At 48.5% G+C, this 26,501-nt stretch overlaps 1 protein-coding gene across 3 annotated transcripts in view; it reads left to right on the top strand.

Moving 5' to 3' along the window:
- The first annotated feature begins 2,354 nt into the window (after positions 1–2,354).
- The window catches only part of LOC146042253 (cell adhesion molecule CEACAM8-like), a 103,309-nt gene continuing 79,162 nt past the window's right edge, over positions 2,355–26,501 (top strand). For 2 of the 3 annotated variants that reach the window (XM_083162179.1, XM_083162180.1), the window contains exons 1-2: positions 2,355–2,824; positions 20,502–20,855. In XM_083162179.1, coding sequence (XP_083018305.1) covers positions 2,779–2,824; positions 20,502–20,855 — 400 coding nt within the window. In that variant the 5' untranslated portion in view covers positions 2,355–2,778. The remainder of the gene's footprint in view (positions 2,825–20,501; positions 20,856–26,501) is intronic. The other variant, XM_083162181.1, reaches the window with a different exon arrangement.

Raw genomic sequence — 26,501 nt, forward strand, 5'->3', positions numbered from 1 at the left:
GCGATGCAGGGTACTGATTGGCGGGGGGACGCAGGGCACTGATTGACGAAGGGACGCAGGACACTGATTGGTGAGGGGATGCAGGGCACTTATTGGCGAGGGGACACAGGGCACTGATTGGCGAGGGGATGCAGGGCACTGATTGGCGAGGGGACGCAGGGCACTGATTGACGAGGGGACGCAGGACACTGATTGGTGAGGGGACGGTCCGCCACCAACCTCCGTTGGCTCCCTGCTGCTCCCCCGTCGCTGCCCGAAGCCCCCCGCAGCCCCCGCTAACCCTGCCCATCTCGCTGAAGCGGAGACAGACAGGGAATCCGCACCCCACCACCGTTCTGATAGGGACGCGCCAGATGGAGCGCCTGACCTCCAGCCGGCACCAGCTCACGGGATCTGGCTATTCCTCAGTCTGGCTGGGAGGCGCACCATCTGTAAATTTAGTAAAGCTTAAAAAAAATGAAAAGCGGTGATGTTGCCCATAGCAACCAACCAGATTCCGTCTTTCATTTCTTTATTACAACCTTAAAAAAGATAGACAGAATCTGATTGGTTGCTTATTTTTAGAAGCTATAGTAAATTTACCCCTAAGACTACCTAGGAATGGCTGCCGTTGCCATTATCATCGATGGTTGTCATTGCCATCGATGTTTGCCATCATTGTCAATAGTGCAACTGGCCATCAATAGTGGCACACTATGCAATGGAAGACCATCAATGTTTTTACCTATCAATGGACATCCATTTTCTTTGACTGATTGGGCCAATCAAAGCATGGGGGTGGGGCTTCACATGTATCAGGGACGGAGCTATGATCCACACCCCGGCCCCATGGGGAAAAAAGAATAAATAACTATCTGTTTATGCCTGACATTGATGCACGGAAACCATCTGCTTCTCCCCCATCGGTGGCAAAACTATTCTACATCGGCCATAAACCATTGATGGATTCAAAACATTGATGGCCATCTCTAATCCTACCAGATGGCAGACGCTAAAGCAGCCCATACACGTCCCGATGCGGGCGTGCGTTGTGGGCTTCAATAGCAGGGATCACATTGCATTGCATTGCATGTGCATCCGTTGTGCATGCAATGCGATGCAATTTGATGAAACCTAAGTACAAAAAGTATGTGCCCTTATTCTGGTCGGTGCGGATATATCCGCGTGCGTTCGGCCCGCCGATGTTTTGTGTCTGCGCATGTGCAGAGGCGTCTCTGCGCATGTGCGAGCGGGGCGTACGGCCAAATCCTGCATGATATGTGTACACTACGAACAGGGGGTGGAGAGGGGCGTGAAGGGCTATTTGGGCTCATTACATTATGCATACGCCCCGCGTTTCATGGGAGTTCCCATGCAAACGCTGGGCGTACGTATGGTAATGCGGCCGTGACGCACGTGTAGGGGCGGACATATGACATCGCCGGATGTCAGCTGCCCGCCCAGATCCCTGCTTTTGCACGGAGAAATGTCCGTGTGGTCTGAGGTTGCGGGAGCTGGTGGAGCACTCGGTCCTGCATTCGATGGTCTGCGACAAACGAATGATGGGGGAGGTTCCCTTAGATGGAGGAGGCGTATTCCGTGAAAAATACACGTGCGGTCCGTTCGGCCAGCTTATTACCGCGTACGGACGGAGTTGGCGATCCGTATGGAAGGCGGGGTTTCGCACACACGGTCCTGGCCGCATAATCGGATCCGGCCGCACCGATCAGAATAAGGGCCATACTTTTTCATACCTCCCAACTTTCGTGCCGAAGAAATAGGGAGAGCGCCCGAAAATGGGGCGGGCGTGTGCAAATGAGGGTGCGGCTTATGCTAATTAGCCGCAACCTCATTTTTATACGAGAATAGACACTGTGCGCATGCGCACAGCGTCTATTCTATTAGATTGGGGGGTCTCCCAACTGCCACCCCCCGCAGCGGGACAATGCCTGAAGCGGGTGGGACAGCGGGACAGGACCCGAAAATCTGGACTGTCCCGCTGTAATCGTGACAGTTGGGAGGTATGCTTTTTGTACTGTGCGATGAGGTGCCGCGGGAGCGCGCACCTTAAAGCACAGAACGGACAGCCCGGCATCGCAGCGTGTATGGGCTGCTTTACTTTCGTTACTGAAACACCTCTTGCGGCTGCATATACCCTGACTGAGTATGCTGAATCATGAAAAACGTATTTTCCTCATTTCCTACTATTGTTTTGTTCTCAATGACAATCACTGAGCAATACAGCCAGCACTGGTGTAACCCACCCAATTAATGCTGGGGTTAGCCTGTCACTCAGACATAGGACTTGCAGCTGGGGCTTGTGCTCTCCTACATACACACTGCCCTATTATAGACTGCTTGCCATAGAGGCAGACCATAGAGATGTATTTTATATAGAACAGTTCTAAATAGAGGAAAATGCATTTAGTGCTACTGGAAATGTTATCTGTATATGTCTGCCCTCTACATACAGTATACACAGCATAGTAACAGATCTCGCTGGGGAATGTTTGCATTACTTCCCCATTTGTGTCTCCCAGATATAGGACAGCCCCATACAGCCATGTGATAGAGCTGCAGCAGAGAAGCACAGGAGAGGCACGCTGAGAGGACAGAGCAGCAGGAAAAATTCTGATGAAATGAGAGATTTTATATCAACTAAATGTAGCACTGGCTGAGAGCAGACCGAGCAATACATCTAGACGGCTGCAGAAATTACACCGATCGGGAGATGTCAGTTCCAGGATAAGGGAGAAAGGAACGTTTGTTGTTAATGTTTGTGTTCTTGGACTGGATACAATGTGTTCCCGGAGACAGCGCCTCAGTCACTGTGTTATTCTATCAGGTAAGAGACCGGCTGCAGGCTGGGGATGGGAAATAGATTGTGAGCATTTGCAGGGGAGGAGAGGTGCCCCTTGGGAGCAGGATCCCAGCGGCTAATGGCTCCATTGTCTCCCAGAGTTCTGCCTCCTGATTATGAGGCTCATATACTGTAGTTGGTGTAAGGCAGGGGTAGCCTCCAGTCCTCCAGAGCTACCAACAGTTAATGTTTTCCAGGTCTCCTCACATAGGGGGAGATTCTCTAAACTAAAAATGGGATGCTCTAAGCATCCCCCACCGGGTTACCGCGACGGGGGGCATCGCCAGAAACATATGGTGATGTCCCATAGGGTTTCTACCGCGACCCACCGCCCCTCCTCACCTGTGTTTGGGCAGCACAGAGCTGTGCTGCCCTGACCTGTGACCTCCTCCCTGCACTATGATCCTCTTCTGGGTGCAGGGAGGAGGAGAGCCAGCCCCCCCCCCCCCCTCCGCAGCAGTGACGGGTAAGGGAGGGAGGGGGGAGCAACTGGGACCCGCTGACTCTCACCGCAAAGTACAGCGCTTAACGCAAGAGCTGTCCTTTGCCATAATTATCGCATATGTTAGAGCATATGCGATAATTATGTATGCGATGAGCGGCGAAGGGGGGCAGAGCTGGGCTACGGATGTTTGAACATCCCGCCCAGAATCACAAGTGAAGTAATGAGCTCCACCTGTGGATCATTTATATGGTGTTAGTCAGTAATGATTACACCTTTGCAGCGGCTAGGTTGTCTGGAAAATGTGAACTGTTGGTAGCTCTCGAGGACTTGGAGTGTGGCATAGTTGCCTACCTGACCCTCTCCTTCAGGGAGAAAATGCTCTGTCCCTGGACTTCCCTGGTAATGTAGGATTGCCATCACCTGTGGTGACACCTTTCTTATCAATTACCCAGCTCCCCACAAGTGATGGCAATCATCAGGGGCCGATTGGGGTCTAAAAGTGGCCCTGGAATATTTTTGGAAGTGGCCTCATGTGGGTGGCAACAAATCAATAATGGGCGGAGCCAACATAACAGTAGGCGGGATTACCACTTCACTACACATACAGTAGATACATTGTTGACAGGCAATCAGTAGTGTCTGAATATCAGATTCATCAATATTAACTTGTGTTTGTTGGTGAGACTGTAAAATGGGAATGGACCCATGGTTGTCTGGCACTAACCCCTGACTTTACACACTCTCAACTTCAGGCTGTTGATACTGTATGTTGACACTGGACATTGCCTCTCGCTGGAAAGAGCCAGAAAACACTATATACACCAACCAGGATCACATTACCGTTATGCCCAGTACACATTACAGCACACGCCGTTATGCCCAGTACACATTACAGCACACGCCGTTATGCCCAGTACACATTACAGCACACGCCGTTATGCCCAGTACACATTACAGCACACGCCGTTATGCCCAGTACACATTACAGCACACGCCGTTATGCCCAGTACACATTACAGCACACGCCGTTATGCCCAGTACACATTACAGCACACACACCATTATGCCCAGTACACATTACAGCACACACACCGTTATGCCCAGTAAACATTATAGCACACACCGTTATGCCCAGTACACATTATAGCACACACCGTTATGCCCAGTACACATTACAGCACACACCGTTATGCCCAGTACACATTACAGCACACGCCGTTATGCCCAGTACACATTACAGCACACACCGTTATGCCCAGTACACATTACAGCACACGCCGTTATGCCCAGTACACATTACAGCACACACACCGTTATGCCCAGTACACATTACAGCACACTCCATTATGCCCAGTACACATTACAGCACACTCCATTCTGCCCAGTACACATTACAGCACACGCCGTTATGCCCAGTACACATTACAGCACACGCCGTTATGCCCAGTACATATTACAGCACACGCTGTTATGATCAGTACACAATATAGCACACGCCGTTATGCCCAGTACACATTAGAGCAGACGCCGTTATGCCCAGTACACATTACAGCACACTCTGTAATGCCCAGTATATGTTATAGCACACACCGTTATGCCCAGTACACATTACAGCACACGCCGTTATGCCCAGTACACATTACAGCACACCGTTATGCCCAGTACACATTACAGCACACTCTGTAATGCCCAGTATATGTTATAGCACACACCGTTATGCCCAGTACACATTACAGCACACGCCGTTATGCCCAGTACACATTACAGCACACGCCGTTATGCAGGGGCGGATTTAGGGATGAGGGCGCCCCTAGGCACAACAATAATGTTTACTAAGTAGGACAGTTTATAGGGGCAGTATCTGCATGTCCTATCCATTTACACTCTATTTAAGATGGAATATAGTACAGTACAGTGGATATTTTACAGTTATTGGTACATTTTGGGCTGACAGTACTGTCACAGGCATCCAAGTGCCGCCCCCAAACATGTGCCGCCCCTAGGCCGGTGCCTCGCATGCCTAATGGGAAATTCGGCTCTGCCGTTATGCCCAGTACACATTATAGCACACGCTGTTATGCTCAGTACACAATATAGCACACGCCGTTATGCCCAGTACACATTAGAGCACACACCGTAATGCCCAGTATATGTCATAGCACACTCTGTAATGCCCAGTACACATTACAGCACACACTGTTATGCCCAGTACACATTACAGCACACACCGTTATGCCCAGTACACATTACAGCACACGCCATTATGGCCAGTACACATTACAGCACACGCCATTATGGCCAGTACACATTACAGCACACGCCGTTATGCCCAGTACACATTACAGCACACCCCATTATGCCCAGTACACGTTAGAGCAGACGCCGTTATGCCCAGTACACATTACAGCACACTCTGTAATGCCCAGTATATGTTATAGCACACACCGTTATGCCCAGTACACATTACAGCACACACACCGTTATGCCCAGTACACGTTACAGCACATGCCGTTATGCCCAGTACACGTTACAGCACACGCCGTAATGCCCAGTACACGTTACAGCACACGCCGTAATGCTCAGTACACGTTACAGCACACGCTGTAATGCCCAGTATATGTTATAGCACACGCCATTATGCCCAGTACACATTACAGCAGACGTCGTTATGCCCAGTACCAGTGTTGCAAGTTAGGAGGTACGGTGTGGTACTGCGTACCTGTAAGAAATATCTTGCAGGTACGCAGTACCACTTACCACTTACCCCTTAACCCAGTCAATTCTATTTTTAGATTAAGTCTAAATATAATGCATCTGCAGCCCGCCCACCCAGTGTTATGATTGGTGCTGTATGCAGCTACCAGCTACTGCTAATTTAGCCTGTCACACTGACAGGCATCAGCGGCACCAGCAGCATGAAGAGCAGGCTCCGCAATTGTAAACACAAGCTGCCCAGCTCTCCCCCAAGCAAAAGCCAACCCACCCCCAGTCATTCCCTTTTTCTCATTCCCTGTCTCCTGATGCCATGCCACTATTGTCATTTAGTCACTCCTCTAGCTTTGTGTGGCCACACCCCCTCATGACACATGACCACGCCCATTTTTGGTGGAGGCCATCAGTACCACCAAGAAAAAAATTCTACTTGCACCACTGCCCAGTACACACTAAAGCAGGTTACAGGGTAAAGCCCATGGTGTGTGCCTACTGTATATAAGTATACCAGGAAATTACACATCCTGCCTGTGTGCAATAATAATACCCTGAAGGGTAACACCCCCATACACACACACACATATATATATATATATATATATATATATATATATATATATATATATATATATATATATATATATATATATATATATATATATATATATATATATATATATATATATATATATATATATATATATATGCTTGGTGATTCATCGCGCCCTACGGGCGCTCTTCACACCGTCGTAAGGGGCTGCACCCCCTTAATTTGTGAACGATTGTATATGAGAAATATGGTTAGAATTGTATGAAAGATGCCCTGTATTGCAACTTAGGTGTCCGCGAATCAATATGGTTAGAATTGTATGAAAGATGCCCTGTATTGCAACTTAGGTGTCCGCGAATCGCGGGAGGGGGGGGTCGCGGAGGGTGCCGCGAATTGCAGGAGGGGGGGTCGCGGGGGGTGCCGTGAATTGCAGGAGGGGGGGGTTGTGGGGGGGTGGATGCTGCGAATCGCGGGAGGGGAGGGATTGCAGAGAATCGCGGGAGGGGGGTCGCGGGGTGGGTTGCCGCAAATCGCGGGAGGGGGGTTACGGGGGCGGGGGTTGCGGCGAATCATGGTAGGGGGGGTCGCGGGGGATGTGCCGTGAATCACGGGAGGGGGGGTCACGGGGTGGGGTGCCGAGAATCGCGGGGGGGTGTGTGTGTGCCGTGAATCGCGGGAGTGGGGGTTGCGGGGGGGTGGGGGGGTGTGACGCGAATCGCCACAAGAAAAAATCAACACAGAAAGGTCAACACATGTAAATGTTGACATAACTGTGCCACTTCATTGGTGTCCATGTTGACACATGAGAATGAATATGAAAACATTCAAAAAATGAAATAAATCTTCAAAAACTCATGTCAACCTTTTTCATTGTCGACCATAGCCGTGCCAGTGTTTTGCATGTGCCATTTAATCCTGGGGCTGCCGCGAATCGCGGGGGGTGCCGCGAATTGCGGGAGGGGGGGTCGCGGGGGTGGGTGACGCAAATCGCGGGAGGGCGGGGTTCACAGGGGTTCCGGTGGGGGGTTGCCGCGAATTGCGGGAGGTGGGGGGTCACGGGGGGTGCCGCGAATCGCGGGAGGGGGGGTTGCGGGGGGTGTGACGCGAATCGCCACAAGAAAAAATCAACACAGAAAGGTCAACACATGTAAATGTTGACATAAGTGTGCCACTTCATTGGTGTCCATGTCGACACATGACAATGAATATGAAAAAATTAAAAATAAATCTTCAAAAACTCATGTCAACCTTTTTCATTGTCGACCATAGCCATGTCAGTGTTTTGCATGTGCCATTTAATCCTGGGGCTGCCGCGAATCGCGGGAGGGGGGTCGCAGGGGGGGTGCCGCCAATCGTGCAAGGGGGGGTCGCGGGGGGGTTCTTTTTGCCGCGAATCGCGGGAGGGAGGTCGCGGGGAGGGTTTGCCGCGATTCGCGGGAGGGGGGGTCGCGGGGTGGTGGTTATGCCGCGAATTGTGGGAGGGGTGGTGGGGGGGTTCTTTTTGCAGCGAATCGAGGGACGGGGGGTCGCGGGGGTGTTTTTGCTGCGAATCGCGGTAGGGGGGGGGCGCTCACCTGGTGGCTGTGGAGTAGCAGTGCTGGGCAACATGGGAAGGCAGTGGGTGTCTGGCACTGTCTGTGGGCTCACTGGGCTGGTTCTCTGTCACATACCTCCCAACATGACCCTCTCCAGGAGGGACACAATGCTCTGTTTCTAGACTTCCCCTTAATGTATGATTGCCATCACCTGTTTTAAACAGGTTAATTTCTCAGAAAGGTGTTCAGCACAGATGAAGGCAATCACACATTAAGAGGAAAGTCCAGGAACAGAGCGTTATAGACACAGACACCCACTTTGAGTGACAGATGTAGCCAAATATATAGGAGATATCTATTTCCAGAGGTGTAACTAGAACTTTATGGCCACCCCCAGCCTTTGTCACTACAATGCCACTTAGCGGGAGAGAGAGAGAAAAGGGATATTGAGACAGATACAGTAGATGAAGAGGGTTTTCATTGAAAAATAGGGAATGAGGGAGAGAAAGTGAAATAAATGAGCAAGAGAGAGGGAGAAGCATTAATGGGGCTTAAGGACAGACAGATATGGGAGAGGTCACAGAGAGAAAGCCAGACGCGATTGGGCACAGAAAAAGGGACGGACGCGATGGGCCGCAAAGAGATGGATGAGAAGAGAGAGAGAGATGGGAGGTGCCAGAGAGAGAGATGGATGGGATGGGGCATGCCGCATAGATGGATGCACAGGCAGGACCCTCTCACCTGATTAATTTTTCAGTGACCTCTTCCTCAGCAGCAGAGAGAAGATGTGCACCAGCAGTAGCCCTCCTGAGTTTCTCCCACACAGCCTCACCACTGGCTCCAGCTACAACATACCTCCCAACTTTGGAACCTCTGCCGGCGGAACGGCGCCCTAATTTGGGGGTGTGGCCTAATTTGGGGCATGGCCTATACTCGCGGCTCCCCGCGAGGCCATGCCCCCATTTTGCCGCTATGGGGGCATGACCCAGAGGCTCTGTGAGCCTCTAGCCATGCCCCCAGCCCCCTGGCTGCGGGAATAGACGCTGTGCGCATGCGCACAGCGTTTATTCCCCGCTGTTTAGCAGCTGACGGGGGGGACTCCCAACAGCCCCCGCACACCGCGGGACACTGCCGCCCGCGGGTGGGACATCGGGACAGGCCCTGACAATCGGGACTGTCCCGATAAAATCGGGACTGTTGGGAGGCATGGCTACAACCTTCAAGCCCCCATGAGCAGGCTGCAGCTCTATTTGGTGCCATATTTATACCTCTGGAAGGGCATATATTGCAGGGCTACAGACAGAGATGTTGGCTGATGAGGAGCCGGGGTTTATATCGTTCTGGGGGCGGAGTTTACTTTGACCAGGAGGTGGAGCTTCAGGCGACCCCAGACGGAGGGGGAAGACAGTGACCGTGGTGTAAGGGGCGGAGCCTACCTTGGTCCGGACTCTGAGTCGCACACAGCGGCGCAGCGCTGTCCCCTCCTCCTCCACAACAGGGACCATGCTAAGAATAATGAATATTGCCATGGTGATCGCAAAATGTGTAAAATAAAAATGAGTGATTCCCTAATAAGCGGCAACGCTGCACACAGTGCCCTGCTGGCTGCACACAGTGCCCTGCTGGCTGCACACAGTGCCCTGCTGACTGGTACTATATGCAGTCCCGCCTCCTCCCGCCCGCTGTTCTCCAAGTGACCGAGTCCCGGAGAACATACACTGTTAGCTGGGTACACACCTATAGATTTATCCGTCCAATCTGTCTGGTAGGAACAAAAATCTGGTAGTGTATTGGAGCATAAGACAATCTCAACCAATCGTTCCCAAATCCTGGAAACTGGACAAAATCAATTGTTAGTATTAATTTGTTAATTCAAATTAATTTAACTAATTTGCCTCAATGACCATTGTCTGTTTTCCAGTGTTTGGTAGCAAATGTTTGATTCTCATATGCTTCCATATATTAACAGATTTATGCGAAGGAACTTAGCATACGGGGCACCACCCTGGGTCTATGCCACCCTGCTGTGTTCAAACAATCTATTACCTTTAGTAAAGTTGTGGCGAGCGAAGAGGAGCGAGCTACCAAGCCTGAAGCGTGGTGAGCAACGTTGATGCTGTTCTGTTCCAGATAGATTGGATAGATACATCTTTAGGTGTGTGCCCAGTAGTAGTAGTAGTAGTAGTAGTACGTTTATTTATAAGGCACCGCAAAGTGTCCGCAGCGCCGTACATAGCAAACAAAAAACAAATTACAAGGTAACGTACAGGGTGTGTTGAAAAATACAGTATGAATAGGGGTATAGCTGGTAGAACTAAAATAAGCATCAGTTCAGAAGTAGGTGTCAAAATTGTCGAGGAGACTGAAGATGAAGTAGAGGAAGGGAAGAACAGGACAGGAGCACAGGTGAGGTAATGAGGTAGGGTGAGTACGTGAGGAAGGAGGGCCCTACTCATAAGAGTTAACATACTAAAAATAGGTGGGTGGACGAACGAAAAACAATAAGATAAGTAGGAACGGAGGGGAACGGAGGCAGGATAGGAGGATCAAAAGAGGTTAGGAGGCTGGATAGACTAGTCGAAAAAAGTGGGTTTTGAGGGAGCGCTTGAAGGAGGTAAGGGAATCAGAAAGCCTGATGGGTGGCGGGAGGTTGTTCCAGTGCAGGGGGGCAGCGCGAGAGAAGTCTTGGACACGGGAGTGGGAGGAGGTGATTAGGTGAGAGGTCAGTCGGCGGTCAGCGATGGAGCGAAGAGGATGGGAGGGAGTGTGGATAGAGATCAGTGAAGAGAGGTAAGGAGCGGTGGAGGAGGAGAGAGCCTTGTAGGTGGGGGTGAGGAGTTTAAAGAGAAATCGGAAAGGAATGGGGAGCCAGTGAAGAGATAGACAGAGGGTTAGCCCAGCTTAAGTGAGTTGAGGAATGCCTGCTCTAATGGTTAGCCAAGTCTGTGGCAGCTGGCAACATTCCCTCCGGTGAATGGACACCCTCTAGTACTATTGCTAGAGCCCGCTGCTGAGATTTTGGGGGTATTCAATCCCACCTGCTATTTCTGCCAGGAGAAATAGCGTCCGCCGCCTACTGCGGATTGTCAAATTAATGGCCGTTTTTCAAAAATCCGTGGCAGTTTTTGCTGACACACCCACTTTCCGACACTCGACAGCCGCAACATTGAATTGAGCTGTTGAGTTTCTGTCGAGTGGAGCGAAAACAGCCCAGGATGTTTCCACAGTCGGAATCCCAGATTGAATACTGCCCCTAATTGTGCATTATTTGCATTCAGTTTGTAGCAGGAGAGAATATTCTCATTTGATTTGTGAGTCCTGCATATTACACTGTGTGACCATACTATACTGTGTACTGTAAAGTTAGCGTTTTCTACTAAAACAGTCAAGACTTTACTGTTGGCAAATATACTACTGCTCTCTGCTGGCATCTACCTGGTACAGTACATATACTACTGCTCTCTGCTGGCATCTACCTGGTACATATACTACTGCTCTCTGCTGGCATCTACCTGGTACATACACTACTGCTCTCTGCTGGCATCTACCTGGTACATAAACTACTGCTCTCTGCTGGCATCTACCTGGTACATACACTACTGCTCTCTGCTGGCATCTACCTGGTACATAAACTACTGCTCTCTGATGGCATCTACCTGGTACATAAACTACTGCTCTCTGATGGCATCTACCTGGTACATACACTACTGCTCTCTGCTGGCATCTACCTGGTACATATACTACTGCTCTCTGCTGGCATCTACCTGGTACATATACTACTGCTCTCTGCTGGCATCTACCTGGTACATATACTACTGCTCTCTGCTGGCATCTACCTGGTACATACACTACTGCTCTCTGCTGGCATCTACCTGGTACATACACTACTGCTCTCTGCTGGCATCTACCTGGTACATACACTACTGCTCTCTGCTGGCATCTACCTGGTACATATACTACTGCTCTCTGCTGGCATCTACCTGGTACATATACTACTGCTCTCTGATGGCATCTACCTGGTACATATACTACTGCTCTCTGATGGCATCTACCTGGTACATAAACTACTGCTCTCTGATGGCATCTACCTGGTACATAAACTACTGCTCTCTGATGGCATCTACCTGGTACATATACTACTGCTCTCTGCTGGCATCTACCTGGTACATATACTACTGCTCTCTGATGGCATCTACCTGGTACATAAACTACTGCTCTCTGATGGCATCTACCTGGTACATAAACTACTGCTCTCTGATGGCATCTACCTGGTACATAAACTACTGCTCTCTGATGGCATCTACCTGGTACATACACTACTGCTCTCTGCTGGCATCTACCTGGTACATATACTACTGCTCTCTGCTGGCATCTACCTGGTACATATACTACTGCTCTCTGCTGGCATCTACCTGGTACATATACTACTGCTCTCTGCTGGCATCTACCTGGTACATATGTGAGAGGGGTGTTGGGGCGGTGCAGTGTGGTGCCTGCTGCCGTGCAGGTGTCGTCGGACCACCCTCTCTTCTTTAGGCCGTGAGAAACCACGATCCTGGAATTCTCCGGCTCCCAGACACGAACACCTAGGAGGAAGTAGAGTAGGTGAGAGCTGTTCCTCCTGGATGAAGACCGATGCGCCCTTCATCCTGCGACGCCGCTACAGAGGCACCCTCTGGGCTCCGGGAAACATCATCATCGGCACATGGCCTCAGAGCCCGGAGTGTCACCTATTGGCTCTCACGCCCCTAGGTGAGGCCTTGACCTCGCACGGAGATGCAAGGTGCATGTACGCCCTGGATGGAGGAAGGAAGGGAGACAGGCAGGAACAAACACACACAGATGGACAGACAAGATGACATCGTACTTTCTCTTTAACGTCCCTTACAGGTCCCTGTAAGGCAGGCATGTCCAACGTTGGCCCTCCAGATGTTGTGAAACTACACATCCCAGCATGCTTTGCAATAGATTTAGCATTCACTAATAGCAAAACTGGGGCAAAGCATTCTGGGATGTGTAGTTTCACAACATCTGGAGGGCCAACGTTGGACATGCCTGCTGTAAGGGGACAAAAACACCAGACACGTGCAGAGCCTAACACAACCTAAATGTGGCATGACTACTTATCTACAACACAAAGCCCTAGAACTGACTAAGTGTGTGTGGTGCAACACAACTATAACAACCTAAACAACTTTGCTCTGCACGGACACAATATACACACAGTACAAGACTTTACCAACAAACAGTCCCTTCAACCTCTGCCTAACCTTTGGTGTTGCACTTCCCTCCTACCTAGAGCTGGCCAGCATATGCACACTCTAAACTATACCCTTTCCCTAGTTGGGGACCCACGAGGGGACAGCCGCAGAGCATGTCCACCTCTTAACCCCAACCACCCACAGGAAGCCACAACAATATGGGGCCTAGAGCCCTTCCCTACCCACCTGCAGGCCTAGGGGCCTGAATACTACTCACAGGCCTAGCGCCTGCCTGTACACAATAGAGTCTGCATACCGATCCATACCTCATGCAGCACTGGGTCTCTCCGACCACTGCATAGTCCACCTTCTTCCGACATATATCCAGAAGCTAAAGTCTGCTAAGCCTGTTATCAAGTCTGTCAAAAACTGGTCAATCGAGGCAAAAACAAAGCTTCAGGCCTGCTTCGACTGCACTGACTGGATGGTGTTCGAAGCCTCTGCCTCTGACATAGATGAACTAGCGGATGCAGTCACATCCTACATCAGCTTCTGCGAGGACTTATGTGTACCAACCAAGCAAATCCGATCCTTTAACAACAACAAGCCATGGTTCGGTAGCCAGCTCAGGAAACTCCGCCAAGCCAAGGAGGAGGCATACAGCAGCGGGGACAGGACAAAGTACAAAGAAGCCAGGAACTCCTTGACTCGGGGTATCAAACTCGCAAAAAGGGAATATACAAACAAGCTGACACACAACCTCACAGCAAAGGACCCTGCGGCAGTATGGAAGGGCATGCAAAACATCACAAATTACAAGAAAGCCCAAACACAGTCTGAAACCAGCCATGAACTTGCAGAAGACCTGAACAAGTTCTACTGCAGATTTGAGCAGGCCGTACCTCCCCCACTCCATCCCAAAGACCACCACACCCAGGCCCTCCATGTGGACCAAGGCGAGGTAGAAGCAATACTCAAAAGAATAAAACCTAAGAAGGCTGCAGGACCGGATGGTGTGTCGCCATCCAGCCTTAGGACCTGTGCAGCTCAGCTCGCCCCCATCTTCACAACGATATTCAACTCCTCCCTGGACTTTTGCAAGGTTCCTGCCTGCTTCAAACGCTCTATCATCATCCCGGTCCCTAAGAAAACACCCACGAAGGACCTAAATGACTTTAGGCCAATTGCACTAACCTCAGTGGCCATGAAAGCATTTGAAAGACTAGTACTGAAGCACCTGAGAGAAGTGACAAACTCTCACCTTGACCCCATGCAGTTTGCCTACCGGGCGAACAGAAGTGTAGAGGATGCGGTCAACCTCGGGCTGCACCATATTTTACAACACCTCGACCACCAAGGCACCTATGCAAGAGTCCTATTCGTGGGCTTCAGCTCAGCATTTAATACTATTGTTCCCGGCATCCTGCAGCCAAAACTCCTCTCCTTAGGAGTCCCAGGATCAACATGCTCATGGATAGTGGACTTTCTAACAGCAAGGGAACAGGTGGTCAAAGCCGGCGCCTTCTCATCCAGCACACGAACAATCAGTACTGGAGCCCCCCAAGGATGCGTCCTCTCCCCTCTGCTCTTCTCTCTCTACACGATTGACTGCACCTCAGCTGAGCAGTCAGTGAAAATCATCAAATTCGCAGATGACACCACTATCATCTGCCTAATCAAGGATGGTGATGAGACCGCGTACAGGCATGCAGTGGAGAAGCTGACACAGTGGTGCAGCAGCAACAACCTCGATCTAAACCTCACCAAAACAGTTGAGATGGTGGTCGACTACAGGAAAAAACCAAATGCACTAGCCCCGCTAAAAATAGCCAACGCAGTGGTGTCGCGGGTTGATTCCTTCAAATTCCTAGGGACAACCATGTCCAGTGACCTAAGATGGGGATTAAACATAACCACAAACATCAAAAAGGCCCAACAGCGCCTGTTCTTCCTGAGGCAACTCAGGAAATTCAACATCCCACAGGAGCTGCTGTGCGTATTCTACACCGCCATCGTGGAGTGTCTTATGTTCCTCGATCACAATCTGGTACGGTGGCGCAAGCGAGAACGACAAACAAAAACTGCAGAGGGTAGTGAAGACTGCGGAAAGGATCATAGGGACCGACCTCCCCCGATGAGGGATTATTTCTCATCCAGGGTAAGGAAACGTGCCAAGAAGATCGCAAACGACAAGCTGCATCCTGTTCGACATCCTACCATCCAGAAGACGGTTCAGGTCCATCCCCGTCAAAACGTCCAGATCCGCAAGAAGCTTCTTTCCGTTAGCCGTCCATCACCTGAACAATCCAATCAAAGCGAATGCAATCCCAATATCAACAGCCAAACAACGTGTCCCTACTTGACGACCTGACCACCATAGTCGTAGCTAGAAATTAAATGCTTGTAATGTCTTTATGTAATATATGTAATGTCTCCCTCCCCCCTTTTCATCCCTGCTTGATGCTGCACTGTAATCCACAAAAAATTCCTAGTGTGCGCAAGCACACATGGCCAATAAAGTTGATTCTATTCTATTCTATTCTAGAGTGACTTTGGCCTAATGCCAAAGCCACTTACGATCCTACAGACCCTATCTGCAGCTCAAGCCTAGCGCCTGCCTGTACACAATAGAGTGACTTTGGCCTAATGCCAAAGCCACTTATGATCCTACAGACCCTATCTGCAGCTCAGGCCTAGTGCCTGACTGGGGCACAGGCCTAAAGGCCTGAGTGGGGCACAAGCCTGGGTCCTGACTCAATTAGCCCACGGGCCTAGCGCCCAACCTACGGGGGCCTCAGGCCTTGTGCCCGGTTATGGGGGCCTAATGCCCAAGCTATGTGGGGGGGGCGTGCCCTCTTCAAGAGCAAAGGGACAGGTGGGCCCGACAAATCAGTGGCCCTGGGCCGAGAGGGCCTGACTACAGTGCCCACCGTCCGGAAGTGCCTGACTATAGCCACGGGCCTAGTGCCCGATCACCCGGTGGTCTAGGGTAGGGGTAGGTGGCCTGGGGCCGCCTACCTGACGTTGGGAGAGGCCGCGGGGGAGCTTCATCAGCTCTAGTGCTTTCTACCCCCACAGGCCTCTCCTGGAACTGTGGCCGCCATCTTCTTTTCTTCTGCCACTGGCCTGTCCTGGCCAGCGGCGGCGCTGCTTCTTTTTTATTCCAGGAGGTGCCGGAGATCTTCTGGCTTGATCCCGGCATCCTCTGGCCTCTTCAGCTGCCGCCGGAGCTCTTCTCTCCACCGCCGTCCTCCGGCGGCTTCTCTCTTAAGCCAGGGCGCTCCTGCGCTCCTCCAGCGTGGGCTCTCTTTCTTCTTCCACCTCCCTGCGGCGTCTGACGTCAGACACTGGGGGCGGGGTGGAGTGCGGCACAGCGAACGCACATTGGCTCACTGCGGCCGTCTGCCACTGGCTCCCAATTCGGCAGGAGATTCGTATGGCGGCACTTTGGATTGGCGGCCGCAGCGGTGCCAAATTCAAAGCACCGCTCTGTTCGCTGCTCTCCGCACTGGTACTATAGACAAACTTCTGCTCTCTGCTGGTGTAATCCAGGCACATGTACTACTGCTAACTAGAAAAAAGGGGGGGTGAGGGAGGCCTGCACTAGGTGGGGAAAAAAATATTTTGAAAGATTTGATGGTATAGATAGTTGGTTGGGGATATGACTGTCTATAATTAATTAAATGACTTTCAAATTTAACACTACAAACAAGCCTCTGCCGCTGGCCTTGGCTTGATGTATGTAATGGTCAGTGGTGCACCCCCGAGTTATAACAAGTTTATGCGGAAAAAGGAAGAGAAAAGAAACTCGGGTGGGGTGCACTCTTAATCCCCAGACTCAAAGTTGCTCAAAAGAGATGCAATTTTAAGTTTTGTTTTTAATAATTTTTTATTCTGATTTTTATAATGCTGAGTGTATTATAATATGATTTTTAAGGTGTTTTTTTTTGTGAAAAATTGCTTAGCAATAAAATAAAATAAATTAATCTTGCCTTGCGATTTATTTTTTATTACAGGGACTGATGTAACCAATGTGTATATACAAATGCTTAATTCTGAAAGCTGACCATATATCCTTAATGCTTGTTTCCCATGGGCATTATTAGTGTACTCTCAATTGTGTGATCAAGCTTTTGCGAAACGCGCGTCACAACAGACTCGGTCACGTGTGCACACGTGACCGTCAGAGCGGTCTCCTGGATAGATTTTGAAAAAGACACGACTACAGCTTCAGGAGACTTCGCCTCAGCGTACAGGACTGGTAACGGGGGACCCCCTCCCTGTGGAGCAATATTGTGCCATTCATTCTGGCCCAGCTCTGTATACAGGGTAGTGGTCCTTCCATTTTTACTCTATTTTGTATATAAACCTATGACTGCCTCTTTGTATATATTAGCAATGGTGCAGTGGCCATTTTTTGGCGAGCGGATTTAGCAGATTGCCTGGTAAATATACTACTGCTCTCTCCTTGCATCCGCCTGGTACATATATCACAGATCTCTCCTGGCATATACCAACTGCATAAATACTGTAATACTGTCTCCATAATAAAGGACATGGAAAGAATAGTGTGACACGGTTTATTTAGAAACTATTCATGTGACAGGGCATGGGGGAAGGAAATATTGGTGACACAAGACACAGAGAGAATATTGATAAGGTGGGACATGGAGAGGATGTTGGTGAGATGGGACCTGGGACCTTAATCTGGTTCATTAGATTTTACCCAAATTCAGCCCCGTTCCATTCTATTGGGTACTCCGAGATTAGGCGCATGTGCATGCTTTTGTGGGCAGACAGAGGGCTGGGGCATGGGGACGCCCAGCGTTTCCTGGGTGTGCCCACAAAAATGGTGGGTGCGCCCAGAAATACGCTGGGTGTCCCCATCTGAACACAGGTGTGGCGAAGTCTGCAAAGGGTGAGTGGCTGACATCACAAGACGTCAGCGCCCACCCTGTTCTTGGACATTTCCGAGCCCAAAATAGTCAGTATATACTTATATTTACTTATATATATTTGCAAAAGGGAAAAAAAATCATCGAATGATTTTCCCCCTGTAAACTCTCATGCTAATCGTAGTATATTTTTGCACACTATGGGCGGTATTCAATGTGAATACCAGCGACGTGCAGCGGATCCTGTTTAGGATTCGCTGCACATTCGCCACTGCCCGCCACGTTCCAGAGCCTCAACGGCTCCGGTATTCAACGAGTCAGGGGCTCACTGCCCCTGACTGGCGAATTTGTGCTCCTGCGGCGATGCCGCAGGAAGCCTTAGGACGGTGGCAGGCAGGGAGATGGAAGTCTCTCTGCCTGCCCCAGAGCATATGTGGGGGGGAGGTGGGCTTCCCGGGTGCCAGGCAGCACAGGCTGCCCCCCCCCGTGCCAGCAGGGGACGGGTATATTCACTACACCCGATAACGATCGAGTGCAGTGAATATATGAATGTCTAATGAGCGGCTCGGCTCCGGCGCCCCCTGCTGGCTGCTGTGTAAAAAAAAAATAATAATTTTTTTTAAATTAAATATATATTCATGTGCTTACAGCACATGAATAAAAATAGCATGCCCCTCCTCAGAATAAAATTCCTGATTTTTTGACACCAAATGTAAAAAAACAAAACACTTTATTTTAAAAGTTCACATTCCACTTCACCATAAAAAGATAGCGATTGCTACTCGGTGAATCATGGCGAAAAAAACCTTGAAATGTATTCGTCATCTGCTCATTGAATAGGGTGATTCACCGTTTTTGTAAAAAATTCGCCAAACAGCACAAATTCGCCATAAAAACATGGTGAATCAGGCTCATTGAATACCGCCCAATGCATACCTCCTGACAGTCCCGATTTTATCGGGACAGTCCCGATTGTCAGGGCCTGTCCCGCTGTCCCACCCGCGGGCGGCAGTGTCCCGCGGTGTGGGGGGCTGTTGGGAGTCCCCCCTGTCAGCTGCTAAGCAGCGGGGAATAAACGCTGTGCGCATGCGCACAGCGTCTATTCCCGCAGCCAGGGGGCTGGGGGCATGGCTAGAGGCTCACAGAGCCTCTGGGTCATGCCCCCATAGCGGCAAAATGGGGGCATGGCCTCGCGGGGAGCCGCGAGTATAGGCCATGCCCCAAATTAGGCCACACCCCCAAATTAGGGCGCCGTTCCGCCGGCAGAGGTTCCAAAGTTGGGAGGTATGTTGTAGCTGGAGCCAGTGGTGAGGCTGTGTGGGAGAAACTCAGGAGGGCTACTGCTGGTGCACATCTTCTCTCTGCTGCTGAGGAAGAGGTCACTGAAAAATTAATCAGGTGAGAGGGTCCTGCCTGTGCATCCATCTATGCGGCATGCCCCATCCCATCCATCTCTCTCTCTGGCACCTCCCATCTCTCTCTCTCTTCTCATCCATCTCTTTGCGGCCCATCGCGTCCGTCCCGCAAATTATGCCGCAAGCATAGGTCACGCCCCCAAATTAGGCCACGCCTACCAAATTAGGCTTCTCGCCTACTGAACAACCAAAGTTGGGAGGTATGCAATGTATCGCATGTGAACCCAGCCAAGCATACCTGCCTTTGCTGCGATCCAACAAATCTCTCCTGCAACCCGTGTGGCCCAATAGTTCCAATGCTATGCGCATGGGCCGTACATCGCATCAAACCTGCTGTCAAAACCATGTGATTTAACTGCTTTTTATGCGATAGCCGCAATTGCATAAAAAGTGACCAAATTGCATGTATGTCGCCTTAGTGTATGGGCACCATAAGACTTTATGCATAGCTGAGTGTAGGACCAAATAGAGGACTCATTAGGTACAAAACTGTCCTTGTGTTCCGTTATGTGTTTCTATACACTGTGTAGATAAATATACCCTAGACAACCAGTTCTGTATGAATTCCATTGCCTGTATTACATCTCAGAAATCAGGACAAGGACATTATTCTGTATCCACGACACTTTTTCAAATGTTATTTTATAATGCTGCTGCCTTAGTACTAGGGATCCTATGCAGAGAACTCAGTATATCAGTATGCGCTGGCTGCTGAGTTACCTCTGCTGCGAATGCTTTTTGTACCATGTCACAGTTGTTACTGCTGCGTGACGACTACATTTTGTGCTGTGTGTATGAGCAGCTGACAGGCCAGGTGCAGTTACCTCAGACCCACCTACTCCTATTTCCATGCATTTGCCCTATGTCACAGTGATCTCCTCGGCAGTAACTCTCTGCTTTTTTTTCCAGTTCTCCTCAGTCTGTGGATGGATCTGACCGGTGGAACCATCAGTATTCAGCTGATCCCTCAGTATCCAGTGATCCGGGAATCTGTCACCCTGAGTGTAACTGGGGTCACTGGGACGATTGTGTCTTTCGTTTGGTATAAAGGACCAAACACAGATCCTCCGTATCAAATCCTCACATATATTATTCGCGATAAGGAAACTATCCCTGGACCGCTAAACATCTCTCGGATCCAACCTTTACCTAATGGCTCATTACTGATCACAGATCTCCATATAACAGATGCTGGTAATTACACAGTGAAGATACAGACATCTAGTCCAGCAGAACAGGCATATGTGAACCTGACTGTCTATGGTGAGTAACAGTTATCCCTATGCCAGGCAGTGATGAATAATGAGCTGCATCTCCTCTATGGCTGGGTACAGGGGTATCTCCAGCTCTGAGCGGTTACTCTGTATCCCAGCGGCTGCCCCTCACTGGCTCTGTCCATCTCCCAGTATCATTATTTAAAGGTGTGTACACACAGGGGCGATTTTGTGCAAAATCGCAGGAAATATGGTCGCTGATATATCGCCGGGTGCGCGCTCCCGTTTTTGCCCCTGTGGTGATCGCTGGTCGCAGGAACATGCTCCTGCGACCAGCTGATTACCACTGCCGGGCTCCCCCCGGCAGTTTCTTTTTCATCAGCGACCATCTCTGGTCGCTGATGTAAAGTAGAAACTGAGCAATATATTGCTCAGCCATATATTGCTCAGCAATATATGGCTGAGCAATATATCTCACCCGTGTGTACACAGCATAACTGTGCAGCGATAGTGGAGAGGCTCCATAGCCAAGCGCACACACTGTCTGAAAGGGAACAGATCCCTGACAGCGTGCTAGTGAGACCGGAGAGCGGTGTGTTATGACCCGGCAGAGACCTGTTCCATTATCACACTAATATACCATCTAATATGCACGTTATTTCAAAAAGAAAGGAATAGATCCCTGCTTAAAGGGTATTAATCGGTGTAAATGTACCTGTGAGACCGGAGAGCTTTAGACTTATGTCCCGTATAGACTTGTTCAACTGTCATGCTGATAAATTGCTCAATATGTATGAAGCTTGAAAAGGAATAAACCCCTGTTAGCGTATTTTTGAGCGCTGATCAAACGCCCCGGCACAAATCCACTGTATTATCATCTAATATTGTTTAATGTGTATGTCACAGTGTGTTTGAGATCATAAATCAATGCCTTGGCACAAGCCTGTTCTATCACCACGATAACACATCGCATGGTGTGTACACTATTTTGATAGGGACGGGATCCCTGATGGCAGGTTTGGGAGACCAGAGAGTATTGTTTAAATGCCTCGGCGCTGACCCATATTACCACCACACTGACAGACCACTCAGGGTATACGTCACCTGCTTCACACCAATAGATTGCCCAGTGTGTATACAACGCTTAACACAGTGTGAATTGAAGGGGGGCGTGGCTTGGAGCTTGAAGAGGACGGATGCATGGCGGCTGAGCTCCGTACCAAGGTCGGGTGAAACAGCGGATTCCGACCACCTACTTCAAGTCTCCTGCCCATCCAGAACACCGGACGCCCTCCCGGTGTGCAGAGAACAGACGGGAGACCCTGACGCCTTCCTGAGCAGCCGAGAGTGATCCCCGGCAGCTGCGGCCTGCGTGCAGTCCGCTTCTGCAGACGCCGCTGATCTCCGCTCCCCGCTCCCCGCTCCCTGCTTCATCTGACAAGGCTGGACACTTGTCGGGGACGGGGGAGGAAGCGCAGCAGACAGACCCCCCCAGAGACTCCACGGTGAAGGAGCCCTCCCTGGAAGTTACCTGGGACTCCGGAACAGCAAAGTGGGTTAGTGACGCAGTGCCCTTTCATCACGCAGCGCCATCTTGAAAGGTGGGCTGCCTAAGTAACAACAGCATTCTAACGGCCATTAGCCTAATCCTCTAAGCCCAAATACATGGGGGATTATACATGCTGTGCCGCAGTCCTGCCCTGAATGAGATATTGTACAAACTCAAACGTTACACACTCTTACGGCTCTTCTGAGGAGGCTAAGGACACAACAAAGTGAATACTGTAGAAAATACTGCTCCTGCAACGCCACCATTTTTGTGCGAGTGCTGCACTTGAATAACTACTATGCAGTTTATCTCCTCTGTCTCTCATTTAATCCACATTCATATTTAAAGACATTGTAGGAGACAAGATTACCTCTTATATATAGTGAGCACTCGCGCACTGAGTATTACTGAAAGAAAGGGCTGGCTTCGAATCTCTGCAAATTATACCAGATAACTCTCAGCAAAATCTAGTGCTTGAAGTGTATGGTTTATATTCTAGACCTATTATTGCAGCATAACCTCTCTGATAACTCCCTGAATCGCCTATGAAAATTATGTGATTCTACAATGTAGGTCTATTTCAGAAGGACTTCCATGATACGGTGAAAATAAACTTTCTAAGATGGAACCATAAGTACTGGATTGAAAAATATACCCTACATTATGCTAACAATCATACTTGATCCTTAAGAAGAATTATATTGCATTTGTTATATGTAGAAAAGACCACTACTGCCACCTTGAGGATCTATTGAAAATAACCTGATGTCTTTTCCTTTTCTTCCGGAGAGCCATCTAATAATGCAGTAAAAACTGAAGTGACTTTATATCTGAGACCTGTACATGTGAAAAGTGTTATATTATCACCCTATGCCTAATAATATACCTTTAATCTACCAAGCTGTCAACACAAAATAGGAATAGATCACGGTCTCCCCGCAGACAAACACAGAAGATGGATAAGACCCTGGGCACCGCTTCAGGTTCAAAAGCAGCTCCTCAACCTCAACGCCAAGGTCAGGAGAAACGACGGGGAGATCATAGTTCAGCGAAACCTGGTGAAGATCAAGTAGGCACTCCGGCCTCGAAAAAGCCGATCCAAGACGGCTCACTAGAATCTCCAGGTAATCATGAAAATGTATCTCTTAATTCTTTGTCATATAAGGACTTGGTTAACGCAATACACTCAGTGGTATCCCCATTACTACAAAAGGCGGTTGTTGACATTTCAGATCGCATAGCATCGCTCTCAGTAAGAATGGCGGACGCTGAGACTCACATAAGTAACAATACTGATAGTGTCACAGCATTGCAAGCCACTGTACGCACATTGCAACAAGACAACAAAAAACTCAGTGAAGCAATGACCAATATCGAAAATCGTCAAAGGCGTAACAACTTACGAATTGCCGGTTTACCGGAATCACTAAAAGGCCCAGCATTGGAACATTTTGCACGTAACACCTTGCCTAAACTGTTGCATATAGAAACTTTATGTACAGACATTGTAATTGAACGTATCCATAGAATGGGGCACTTTCAAAACCGTGACCAAGACAGGCCAAGGGTGGTCATTATGAAAGTTTTAAACTACCTTCACAAACAGGCGATCTGGAACGCCTCACGCAAGATCAATCCCATTGTCTGGGATAAATACAACTTAAGGATTTTCCAAGACTTCTCGCCTGAGGTTTCCAGAGCTAGAAGGTCCTTCAGTAATATCTGCTCTACGTTGTTTAAAGAAAAACGACAATTTTATGTTATGTACCCAGCCCGATTGCGAATTATCACAGCTACTGGCTACAAAGACTTTGACACTGCTAAAGCTGCAGAAGCATTTCTGGCGCAATCGAGCACAGAAGGTTCTCCTCCTGGAGATATAACAGATCGTGATCCTCCGTGAGCTGGTTTATAATTATTTCTGATACTGTTGTTCACAAGATATCTCTAGTTCTGTGTCCTTAAGATAGAATTAGATAGTAAATCTATCTGGTAACATTTTTGAATGTTATTAAAAGGTGGTAAATGTTAATAATGCTAGTATAAATGTGAAAATATAGGTTGCATTACATTACATAATGGTTTCTCTAGTTTATATACTACCTAAAGTATTGTTAGTTTAAAAAAAAAAAACAAAAAAAAAAAAAAACCGATAGACTTAGAATAGATAACCATAGATATGTTTTTTATCATGGAAGTCCTACTTTTAACAAAAAGCCCAGCTGGCTTTGTTCTTTATCTATCTTCTATGTTGGTGTTATATGTTTTGTCTTGTCCTCCCCCTTCCTTCATGTTTTTCCCATGACCGAGGTAATGACCTAATATCAGCCACCAGTATTTCATCCATATATTGTAATAAATGTCTCTATGTCTGGGCTCTTTAAATGTTAGAGGTATACATACCCCGGCTAAACGTCGGAAATTATTGACGTACCTTACCAAACAAAATATTGAGATTGCGTGTCTTCAGGAGACGCATCTTATGCCTCCGGAAGTGAAAAAATTAAATATGCTTGGATGGACAGTACTAGGCTCGGCATCTTTTAATAAAAAAGCACGAGGAGTGATTACTCTGGCAAAAAAGAGCTTAGACATACAGATCAATTCAGAGGTCACTGACCCTGAAGGTAGATACGTTATTCTTACTATAACTGTTCATGGTAAATCATTCTCTATTTGTAACTTATATGCCCCAACACCCTATAAAAAATCCTTCTTTGTAAATATACTTTCTAAACTTCATACCTACGACTTATCTACAATGATCATATGTGGGGACTTTAATTTGGTGGTCTCAAATACCTTAGATAGATCACCTATCCCGAAAAGACACAAATCTTCTCCGAAAATAAATATCCCCTATTTATTAGAATCCCTTAAGTTAATAGATGTTTGGCGGGCTATAAATCCAACAGATAAGGAATTTACATGTCTGTCTCTAACACACTCCACCTGGTCAAGAATTGACTACATTCTTTTGGCAGAACCTATGTTCTCTAATGTTGCATCTACCCAGATTCTCCCTCCAGTAATGTCGGATCATGGCCTTGTGACAATGACATTGAAATTACCCCAAAAAACATCGACTAGACCGTTGTGGCGATTCCCTTCCCATTTATCTCAATCACCAGAATTTAAGGATAAAGTATTTAAAACATGGTCTGATTATTGTCTGAATAATGTTAATAACACCAATCCTAATCCAAATCCCGCAATACAGTGGCAAGCAGCAAAAGCTGTACTTAGAGGGGAAATTGTTGGGTATATGGCCAGACTTAAACGACAACAAAAACAATCTTATTTAGACCTTCAGGCAAAACTCACTGCTACTTTTGCCTCATTTAAACTCTGCCCAACTCTCCGTAATAAAGAAGACTATAAACTAGCTAAATTACATTTTGAAGAATACTTACAAATACAAGGAGATCGATATCTTTTTAATATCGACTCCAAATTTTATAAATTTGGCAATAAAGTGGGTAAACTCCTAACTAATCTGCTCAGAGGACCTAGAACATCCAATACAATTCACCCGCTAGTAATGGCGGATGGAACCATGACAAACTCAGACACACAGATAATGGAAGAACTAAAATCTTTCTATGAAGCCCTTTATACACCACCTGGTGCTCTCCCGGACGAGTTGACTGACGAAACCCACGATCCAAACATATTCCCACTTCCCTATTCTCTTTTTTCTTGGGAATCTCAAGAATTACCCCAAGTCCCTAACTCAGCAATCCAAATATTAGTAAACCCGGTAACGTTAGAAGAGGTTAGATGGGCAATAGGCCAGTTAAAATTAGCAAAATCCCCGGGACCTGACGGATACTCCAACGAGTTCTATAAAATAATGGGAGAAAAAGTATATAAACCTTTGCAAGATTGTTTTAATTACATAATTAGCTCGGGACACTTACCGGCTCACTTCTCTGACGCCATCATCCGAGTCCTCCCTAAACCGGGCCGTGATCTGAGACTACCTGCTTCGTATCGTCCAATCTCTCTGCTCAATTGTGATTACAAAATATTTACTAAAATATTGGCAGAGAGATTGAAAGCGGTATTACCAGAGATCATACACACGGATCAGACGGGTTTCATTGCGGGCCGTCATGCAGTTGTTAATGTGCGCCGGGTGTTGGC

Source organism: Crinia signifera, chromosome 19 (genome assembly GCF_055691185.1).
Source record: "Crinia signifera chromosome 19, ASM5569118v1, whole genome shotgun sequence".
NCBI classification, from domain to species: Eukaryota; Metazoa; Chordata; class Amphibia; order Anura; family Myobatrachidae; genus Crinia; species Crinia signifera.